Raw genomic sequence first — 11,113 nt, forward strand, 5'->3', positions numbered from 1 at the left:
AATACTGAATCTAACACTTCCGTCTATGCCTTAAAGGCAAACTTAAAACACAGTTTTAAGTATCTTCCTTATTATTTGCCAATGCATTATGTTCTGTGTTCTATGTTTAAATGTCAAATTGCAGATAACAATCGTTTTAGAAAACTCCTACTGGCTGTGATGGTTCTTGAATGTTTTCTCACCCACACTCAATAACATTTTTGGGTTACACTTTAATAACTGCATGCTATGAATCATTAGTTTAGCATTAGTAATTAGTTAATTCATAATTTATAAATTATTAATAGACATTAATAAGCAGTTTATAAATACAGCTGCGTTATTCTTGATTTATAAGCACATCTAATGTGTTTAATAATTGTATTTTCATACTTTATTCATGATCAATTTATAATTTCTAAATTAAGTATTACATTATTTACAAACCAGTTATTTAGGAATTGTCAGTGGTTCATAAGATCATTTAGAAAGTGTAAGTAAATGATTAATAAACTATTTAAATGTACATTTATACATATTATTATTTAGACATATAGTAATACTTACTCAGTGTGTTAATAAATGCTTTATTAACATGCATTCCTACTGTAATTCATGATTAATTCAGGTTAATAAAATATTTAGTAGTTTTCAGTTAACTATTTTTGTGAGCTCATCTAAAGTGAGGACTATTTATGCCTCTTAAAGCTTTTACAAAGGAGATTTAAAGGCTTACAACAGGAGCAACTTAATTTACATTAAGAGTGATAAACTGTAGATTTTGATGTTCTGGGTTCATTCTGATGCCGGTGAACCCAAGGTGCTTTGTGTACTTTGCCACTGCTATGTTGTAATAAACTTCATCTTTGAGATCTTCATCCACATCATTTTTTCTTACAGTTACCTTGGCTTAAACGCTTGGCACGCCAGTAAGAGTTGGTTAAAAAATTTTGAGCGGCTTCTTTAGCCTGGTGAGCTTGAAGTACGGCCACCGCCTGGTCAACCTGTCAGACAAAACATTTATGCTTTTCAAACACTTCATTCCATACAGTTTCCATACAAAAACAACCATTCAGAAACCCTCCAACCTTGGAGCGCAGAGACTCCGGAGACTCCAGCATGTGGAGAAGCTCAGAGTTATCGATTTCCAGCAGCATTCCAGTGATCTTGCCAGCCAGGCTGGGATGCATATTCTGGATAAGTGGGAAGAGACGCTCACCTGCGAGAGGAAAATTAAGCATTAACCTCCTTTTATAGTGTGGTGGGAGGAACAAATAATCAGACAACTTCACGATCTTTACCCAGCATCTGCTTCTGTTCCTGTGGAGGAGCAGCGGCGAGCATGGAGGCTGTCAGCGGTTCCTGTCCTTGCACATGTACAGCAGGCTAACCAAGAGAGTCAATCAGAAGATTAAACTCAAAAATCGCATCTTTCAGATGTGAGGGGATACATGTTGCGCAGAGTCTTACCTGCTGCATAGTAACCTGAGGCTGTGTGTTCATGTGCTGAGAGTTGCGGACACTGGGTGCATATTTGTACTGAGGCACGCCGCGAACTTGAGGGGCAGAAGCTGCAGCCGCTGCAGTGGAGGGCCGTGGACCCATAGTCTGAGCAGCTGAGAGAGCAGTGAAATCAAACAGGTTTATTTCAATTCATCTCAACTTATCAACTTAAAAGTCTACTTAAAACAGTGCACATTTATAAATCTTACATTTTTTTCTTAACAAAACAGGATATATGGATATACACTATACTGCCAAAAGTTTTGGGACGTCTGCCTTTACATGCACGTGAACTTTAATGACATCCCATTCTTAATTCGTAGGATTTAATATGGAGTTGGCCCACCCTTTACAGCTGGAACGGCTTCAACTCTTCTGGGAAGGCTTTCCACAAGGTTTAGGAGTGTGTTTATGGGAATTTTTGACCATTCTTCTACACTGTAAAACCTGATGAGTTAGTTCAACTCAAACCGTTTGAGGAAACCGATTGCCTTAAATCATTTAAGTTTATTAACTCAAACAATTTAAGCATAAAAAAATATTTGATTTGTGTCCAAGTAACTCAATAACTTATTGTTAAGATAACTTGGGTAAATAAAGTTAATAGTACTAAGTCCATTCAATTAATATAACTCAAATCTATGAGTTATGACACTGTAACCGTGAATAAGTTGGCAGAACTCAAAACATTTAAGGCAAGCCTCAAATTTTAAGTTCTGAAACTCAAAGTACATTAATTGATACAATTAACATATAACTTTCATTTAATCTCAATGTGAACACTATTATTAGTATAAACTTAGCTTTTAAAAGCTAATCTGCTAACATACTAATTTGCTAACATATTAACAATAGTATGTTATACAGCACTTGCTGTATGAGCGCAACAATATAAAGGGATTATTTCCTCTCAAATCAAGCTGCATGCACCACTTGTCACCATGATGGTAACTATCCTACACTGTAAAAAAATCCAAATTTTACAGAAAATAACTGTGATTTTTTTGACGATCATTTTCTTTAATTTTAAATTGTACTCAAAACACTGTAAAATTACAAATAATATCTGTAAAATAAAAATTAAGCTGTTATTTTAGGTATTGTGACATTAATGACAAATTCCAGTAATTCACATTTTTTATACAGGAAATTGATTGTATTTTTCATATAGTATTTTTTCTGTTTTCTTAAATTACATAAAAATGTTTGTAAAATTACAAATATAATCTGTAATTAAACAGTAACAAAACAGTTAAATGATAAAATGGTCAAATGACTGTCAGCTCCCCAAAAAACTGTAAAACATCCTAAATTAAATAAACTGAAAAACACTGTTATTTTACAGGTATTTCCTGAATAATCACGATCATATACCTTCATTGTAAAAAAAATCGTTAAAAAAGGGTCAAATGACTGGCAGTTACGGCTGCCAAACAAAAACCATAAAATTAAAGTAAAATATGCTAATTTAAATAAAGTGTAGAAAACTTTAAAATAATTTTGATGTCACCATGATTGAGATCAGTGTCTGCTTTAGTTGGGCTCATGACCCTTGAGTTTTTAACTTTATTTTTCTCTGGCTGCTTTAAGCATTATTTTGATACACACTTGTTATAGCAATAGATGCAGGAGAATATATCAGATGATCTTGGTCAGTTGACAGTGATGTTATAATCATCATATGGTGATCTGGTTCACTGATTTGTCAGTCAAGCATGAATTTATTAGGTTAGATAATGTAATATAGATGAATTTTAGCTTTATACAAAGTATGTAATGCCATAATTTTTCACATGACCCTTGAAATATTATGGCATCAGTATTATAACAATCTGAAATATAAAAAGATATATATTATACAGAAAAAGTTTTGAGCTGGTTCATTTTTATTGTAGTATAGAGACATCAAGAATCAACATATGAATCTCAACAATGGTGACAACCAACAAAGCCTTTTTGTGACTTTATAGTAGTTCAGAGTTGATCAGATTTTTTTTAATTGTCACCATTGTTGTGATTCATACACTGATTCTTGATGTCTGAGTGAGTCTATATGATCCTGTCAAAACATTTTCTGTATAATGACTTAACAAAATCTGAGCACTGCAGGATCGGCTATAGCAGTTTAATCATGCAAAATTAACAACTAATATTTAACAACTTAATCAGATACTACACAAGGAAGCAGGACACTACATGATGACTATTATCACTAAAAAGTGACCAACATCATCTGATCTGAGTTTCTCTTGGATTCCTAGCATAACTAATATGCATCAGAGACACACAGTTAAAACAACCAGAGAAAAACTTAAGTTAAACACTAAAAGGTCAAGAGCCCAACTAAAGCAAACACTGATCTCCATCATGGTGGCATCAAACTTTATTCTTTTCAATGAAGCTTCAACTTCTAAACCTCTGTTAATTCTCAATAAGAATGTTATGAAAGAAATAAAGTCTGGATTGTAGTAAGTGGAGATGCTGAGATCCTGAGAGATCTGGTAGTGTTAAATGTTCTGTTGGGATGTAAAGTGTTTCTGTATGGTGTGTTTCGTGTGTCACCATTGTGTGGAAGAGTAGAGCCTGAGCTTCAGTTCAGGATGAGCAGAGAAACACTGATGATATGCTGCATGTTGCTTTATTTAACTGACAGTAACTGTGTAGTTGCTGATACAGTGACGTATAGTCACAGCAAATCATGCATGTAGTTAACTGCATGTTTTTTAGTAAAAAAAATCAGAAAATAATTGTGAAATAACTGTGTTTCTGTTAAAAAAGATTAATGGAGATTTCTGTAAAAGGATATTTTATATTAATTTTACGGTTTTTGTATGGCAGCCATTGCTGACAGTCATTGACCCTTTTTTTAAGATTTTATTTTTTACAGTGTAAAGCCAACATTAACAGAAATTCTTCTAAATTAGCATAACAAAACATTAATCACTCTCACATTTAACATTAATCTTACACACACACACAAACCCCCCCCCCCATTATATTACACTTAATTTTAGCATTTACTCTCCCTTTCAAGTGCCATCGGCAAAGCATGCTGGGAAATAGACATCCCAGCCGTTTCAATTAAACTGAAGTTTGTCTAAATTAAAATAAATAATTTCATAAAACTCAAAACAATGAAACAGTTCAGTTTACTTAAAATAAATCAGTTCTGTGAACTTGAAAGAAAAAGAAAGTGCTAAATACTCAAACAAGTTAATTGGACTGAACTAATTAGTTGAATTTAAGTTTGTCCTACTCAAACCAATTAATGATGGGTTTACAGTGTAGAAGCGCATTTGTGAGGTCAGGCACTGATGTTGGACAAGAAGGCCTGGCCAAGGTACCTCTAGGGGGATCCAGTAGGTATGCCCCCCCGGAAGAAAACACATTGAGTCACCCGAATCCGCTGTTAAAAATAAATAATCCACCCGCCAACCGCCTGAACCTATGCTATTCTCTGATTTAGATATCTGCATCTGATCATCACATTACAATTATTCTAATTCTCAGTGTTAAGCATGATGATATGGTAACATATCACACTGAAGTAGGCTGCTTTAAAATTAACATTTATTTTAAATAAAAGTTATTTTGGCAAAATTACATTTCCTTAATAGGCAAAACATAGGCTTTACTCCCTTCAAACTTAAATTGTCAAACACTCTAATCAGAATATATATTTTTTTACATTTATAAAGGACATTTTCCCCCTAATTTTATTGAATGTATGCTCCATCTTTCATTTAAAATTCTTAAATTTGATCAATACATTCAATGCTCAAAGGCTGTTACCAATCTAATTAAATCATTTATATTGAAAAATTAAAACTGTATAAAATGAGATTATGAGATTGTTTTAAATATTTTTTGAACATACAAATAAGAAATGTTGAAGAGAATGATACTTTGAAACTAAACCGCCAGTAGATGGACTCAATGAGTCATTGAGTCATTCATTCAAACAATTCGTTCAAACGGCTGATTTATTCAGAATGAGGCAGTTTATGAATGGGTAATTGAATCTTTGACTCAACCAATTCGTTCAAAACGCTGATGTGTTCCTGTGAGATGCGTTATATGGTTTTGCTGTGATCTTTGTTTGGAACTATTTTCGCTGCTGAAACAGAACAAATTCGCTGCTGAAAAAACAAACAGTCATTGCGTCTAAAATGTAAGTGACTTAATTTTAACTAGGCCTATTTGTTTATTGAACTGTTATGAAATTAGTGTCTCGTTTTCAATCGTGATGGAATTCAGGAAAACAGCACTGGTCGTGTGATGTTTCTTAACTGTATAGGCTAATATGTTATAATAAATGCGCAAGCCTCAACAGCACAACTGTGTTACCGTCAGTAGCCTACATTAGGTAGGCCTATATATTATTATCAACTACGCTATCAATCACCACTTATATTAAATGAAATAAAACCAGAATCATCCTCGCATTTTCTGTGATTCCCTAGCTATTTTTTATTTTATTTGTTTGATATTGACAAAAAAAAAACACTTGTCCCCGACAAGCATTAATGTCAAGCCCTTTTCCCTGAAGAGAATAATTCTCTATGTAGGAAAAACCCTGCCTTGCTCGCAGTCTCCACTCTAATTCATCCCAAAGGTGTTCTATCAGGTTGAGGTCAGGACTCTGTGCAGGCCAGTCAAGTTCCTCTACACCAAACTCGCTCATCCATGTCTTTATGGACCTTTGATTTGTGCACTGGTGCACAGTCATGTTGGAACAGGAAGGGGCCATCCCCAAACTGTTCCCACAAAATTGGGAGCATGAAAATGTCCAAAATGTCTTGGTATGCTGAAGCATTAAGAGTTCCATTCACTGGAACTAAGGGGCTAAGCCCAATCCCTGAAAAACAACCCCATACCATAATCCCCCCTCCACCAAACTTTACACTTGGCACAATGCAAGTCAGACAAGTACCGTTCTCCTGGCAACCACCAAACCCAGACTCGTCGATCGGATTGCCAGACAGAGAAGGGTGATTCGTGCTCTAGAGTCCAGAGTGGCGGCATGCTTTACACCACTGCATCCGACGCTTTGCATTGCACTTGGTGATGTAAGGCTTGGATGCAACTGCCCGGCCATGAAAACCCCTTCCATGAAGCTCTCTACGCACTGTTCTTGAGCTAATCTGAAGGCCACACAAAGTTTGGAGGTCTGTAGCTACTGACTCTGCAGAAAGTTGGCGACTTCTGCGCACTGTGGGCCTCAGCATGCTAACCCCGCTCTGTGATTTGATGTGGCCTGGCTGAGTTGCTGTTGTTCCCAATTGCTTCCACTTTGTTATAATACCACTAACAATTGACTGTGAAATATTTAGTAGTGAGGAAATTTCATGAATGGAGTTATTGCACAGGTGGCAACCTATCACTGTACCACGCTTGAATCACTGAGCTCCTGAGAGCGACACATTCTTCTGTTTGTAGAAGCAGTCTGCATGCTTAGGTGCTTGATTTTACACAGCTGTGGCCATGGAAGTGATTGGAACACCTGAATTCAATGATTTGGAGGGGTGTCCCAATACTTTTGGCAATATAGTGTATATACTGTATATATTTTTTTCTTCTTAATGCTTTTGTAAAATATTGTCACTGTTCTGTTATGTTTGGACTTTTAGTTTGTTTATCTTCAGTCACATGTCTCCTTTGTTCTAGTTTCCCACCACACTTTAAATGGTTTCTGATTATGATTATTCAGCTGTGTGTCATCATTACCCTTGTTTGCCTTTCTATTTCAGTTGCTGTTTACTCTTCTCCTTTGTCTGGTCACGTCAATGTGTTGCGGTTGTTTGTTTGCCTGCCTGGTTTGGATTTCCTTCTATGTGGACTATTAAAGCCCCCTGACCCTGACCCTGACCCTGACCCTCCTGTGATTTATACAACCGAGGTGTGACAGATATAATTGACTTGTAACAAATTTTCAGATGATACCAGTGTCAAAATGAACCAGAATAGTTTCTCTTTTTAATGATTGCACTTCTTGAACTTTATTGAAAGCAAGACAGCAAGACATTTTCACCTGGCAAGACCCAATGTTTATATCTGTTGTGGTATTTATGCAAATTAGCACATACGTAATTAGATTATGCACCGTTTGTCCATGTTAACAAACAATTTAAAAAAACTTGTCTTGATGTAAGCAATCAACTCAGTAATTTTCATGGTGATATCTAAAGGTTAAACATTTTACCTATATATTTACGTAAGAAAAAGAATGACTAGGCGTATGAATATGTTATATTTGGGTCTTTTTTAAAAATTTTCCCCTAATGGGATTCTTCAGGGCTTTTTTTCCCCCTTACTCAGGACATATTGAGGATACAAAATCAGTTGAGTTTGCTTCTGTTGCAATTTGTTCAAGGTTGACCCCCATTTTGGCTTAAAATGACTGGACTATATCTCTTAAATGTTCAGTTTGAACTTGCCGCCCTAGCAACTGCTCTCTCAGCGGAAGCTTTGCGTTTAAAGACTTAATAAAATATTTCAACTCAGATCAATATTTCGTGTCTAATTATTTATTATTTACTGGCAAGTAGCCGTGTAATAAGCGGGATAATATACATCCAGCCGATTATTATCTCAGAATAAACCCCCTTTGGGTTGATGTAAGGCTGATCATCACCCTGTCGGGGGTTTATTCCGAGATAGCAACCGGCTGGATGTACATTATCCCTTACTTAATACTGAGATGCTTTTTGGGTAACTGATCATCCAAACAACATTATCTTCAAGGAACCCTAAGATGTCTTCTCTGTACAGAAAAATGGCTAAATTTGTTAAAGAGGGGGTTAGAGGGTGTGAACTAATTTCTGATGTGTACTATGTTTACAATTTAAAACACTGAATTATCAATATCATATCACGATTTATGATGTGTTAATTTAGTTTGAGGAGTAAATGAGTCTCCTGTCACTTACCTCTTAAATCAAAAAATACTTTTTCTGTTTTAGTCCTCTCTGCTAGCCTGGCAAGCCAGACCTACATCAAGATGTTAGGTCTGGCAACTCACCATAGACACGGCTCAATCCGAGGGGCGGGATAAACGGCTGTCTTTCAAATTCCCTCTGTACGCAATAGGACATCGCTTCAACCAACCAGAGCGTTTTCCCAACAGCGGAGCTAGTTGATAGATTCAACTTTTGCCATATCTGGCCGGCAAAACTACGAACACATCTTCCTTTTTTAAGAATGACTTAAGTGCTGTTCTTTGCTCTTTTCTCAAAGAAAAACTTAACTCCAAGTCCTCCAGAGTCGCGGCCAAAGCCGATTCGAAAGACTGTTCGGCAGCAGAAGCAGCCATTCTTTGTTTTCAAGTAGCAGGGAACCGTCGCAACTCTGTCGTCATTATGTTAAGCCCGCCCCGCCTACTCTATACACGATGTGATTGGCCTGACCTAATTTTGGTTTTTCCAGCTCGAAAGTCAACGGAGAGTTGCTAGACTACCCTGGCTGCAAAATAAATTTTGCTGCCGCTAGGGTGCGTCTAGATTTCTAGGCTACCTCTCTGCTGCAATTGATATATGAATTCAGTAATCATTTTTAAGCACTGTATTTTTACATCATATTTCAGTATATTTAAATACCTCTGCAAGCTATTTTTTCAATCACCTCTCCGCAGAAATCCTCCAGTTTCTGTCTCAGTTGAGAAACAGATTTTCCTACATCATTATAACTGACAGTGATTCTAGGAACGTCTGAAGATCCAGCAAGGACAGGGAGAGTTGGGAAACTCTACACAAACACAAAGACAAACAACCTGAAATTAAATTTAGCATAGAAACAGAAACTACTAATGTATATATATATATATATATATATATATATATATATATATATATATATATATAATTAATATATAATTATATTAATTATTAATTATTATTAATTAATTAAATTAATATATATATATAAAAACATTGTGCAAGTAATCTTTAATGAAAAATCTAAAGGGGTGCAACCTGGAGAAAAAGGATGTGATCAGGTGTTTGTGAAAGCTGCTCCAGCTCAGCGTCTGTCCTCCTCAGATCATCAATCTCCTGCTCCAGTCGCGTCAAGAGTCCCTCAGCCTGACTCAGTGCAGTCTTTTCTCGATCTCTGATCATCTGTGTGACCTCAGAACGTCTTCTCTCAATGGAGTGGATGAGCTCAGTAAAGATCTTCTCATTATCCTCCACTGCTGTCTGTGCAATGCGCTGTAGGACACACATTACAATGACCTCTAACTGCTGCTCACACAGTCTGCTGTCCTTCTGTAGGACTGGAAAATAACTCTCAACTGAGTCTGAAACCAGTTCTTCTCCAAACTCACCTTGTGATTCTCTATAGCCTCTTTCAGCTCCTGAAGCCTCTTCTCTCGCTCATGGATTTGCAGCTGGAATTTTCTCTGTGTCTCACCCAAGTGTTTCTGTAGGATGAAACAACAGTACATCACAAAAACATGAGTGAAACTGAAAGTACAAATTGTTTTTGAGTAAATTTAGCATTTGTTTTCATCTAAGAGAGCTGAATAATCATGTCAGTGTGCAGTGTCTTTCAGTCCTTACCTGTTTCTCACTTCTCTCTGCTGCAGTTGATGAAGTGTCATGATTTTTGTGTTCATCCACCATACACAGAATACAGATACACTGCTGGTCAGTACGGCAGTACATTTCCAGAAGTTTTTCATGTTTACGGCAAATCATCTTCTGAAGCTCTCCAGTGGCGTCCATCAAGTTGTGTCTCTTTCCGTTGAAGAGATTATCATGTTGTTCAAGGTGGTTTTGACAGTAAGAGTTCAGACACACCAGACAGAACTTGACGGCTTTGTGTTTTCCTCCAGTACAGACGTCACACTCCACATCACCAGCTCCAGCAGGAACATCAGCATGGAGTTTAATTTTCTTCAGTTGCTCCACCACTTCAGCCAGCATGGTGTTTTTAGCTAAAGCAGGTCTTGGACTAAAGGTCTTTCTGCACTGAGGGCAGCTGTAGACTTTTCCCTGATCTTTAAGATTCCAGTAGTCTGTAATGCAGCTCATACAGTAACTGTGCCCACAGGGAATGGCCACTGGATCCTTCAGTAGATCCAGACACACTGGACAGCTGAACTGGTCCTGAGAAAACCTGGCTTCAGCCATTTCACTACACGCACACAGACAGCACAGAAGTTTCGTTTTCCTTGAACTGGAGAGCTGATGTAATTTCCTGGTCCGTGAAAGAGATAAAGAATGAGCGAAACATTCATAATACAAAGGTCCAATAGATGGCAGTCTTGTAAAGAAAGAGATTGCGTGAGCTTGAGAGAAATATTGGAGTTTGTAAAAAAAATGTGAACCATGGACTAATTTGACAAATGATATTTATGACTGTGTAATATGTCCTTTTTGACTAAAGTAAAGAAAACACTCACATTTTTATTATCCACATAAGTGGAAATTCTGTGAATACTTAGAAATGAAGGCATATGCTAGTTTGCGTGTAGACAAGTGTCTTCATATTTTGGTTTATCTAAATAAATCATTCATAAAATGTGATCTTATTTAATATAAATTTCTAAATAAAAAAGAACCCTTCTATTCTATTTAAAATGTAGGCTAATATTGAGCTGAACATGTCGATATTTAAGATTCAAGAATTTATA

General features: G+C 36.4%; 1 protein-coding gene across 1 annotated transcript; it reads right to left on the reverse strand.

Annotated features, from left to right (window-relative positions):
• Positions 1-356: 356 nt before the first annotated feature.
• On the reverse strand, positions 357-10,652 carry ftr56 (finTRIM family, member 56). Its single transcript, XM_079878270.1, has 8 exons — positions 10,038-10,652; positions 9,803-9,898; positions 9,453-9,686; positions 9,078-9,225; positions 1,450-1,595; positions 1,281-1,365; positions 1,068-1,198; positions 357-983 (listed from the first exon to the last, which is right to left on the reverse strand). Exons 1-8 carry the CDS (start codon positions 10,608-10,610, stop codon positions 864-866), a joined length of 1,533 nt encoding a protein of 510 aa, XP_079734396.1. The 5' UTR covers positions 10,611-10,652; the 3' UTR covers positions 357-863.
• Between the last annotated feature and the right edge of the window lie 461 nt (positions 10,653-11,113).

This window comes from Squalius cephalus (assembly GCF_949319135.1).
Source record: "Squalius cephalus genome assembly, chromosome: 8".
NCBI classification, from domain to species: domain Eukaryota; kingdom Metazoa; phylum Chordata; class Actinopteri; order Cypriniformes; family Leuciscidae; genus Squalius; species Squalius cephalus.

What these genes read in the sequence shown, in the direction of transcription:
- ftr56 (XM_079878270.1), bottom strand. Translation starts at nt 10,610, where the DNA reads ATGGCTGAAGCCAGGTTTTCTCAGGACCAGTTCAGCTGTCCAGTGTGT. An exon ending in ATCACATCCTTTTTCTCCAG is followed by an intron (nt 9,226 to 9,452) that starts GTTGCACCCCTT and finishes GTGTTTGTGTAG; the next exon opens with AGTTTCCCAACTCTCCCTGT. An exon ending in TGAAAAAATAGCTTGCAGAG is followed by an intron (nt 1,596 to 9,077) that starts GTATTTAAATAT and finishes CTGCTCTCTCAG; the next exon opens with CTGCTCAGACTATGGGTCCA.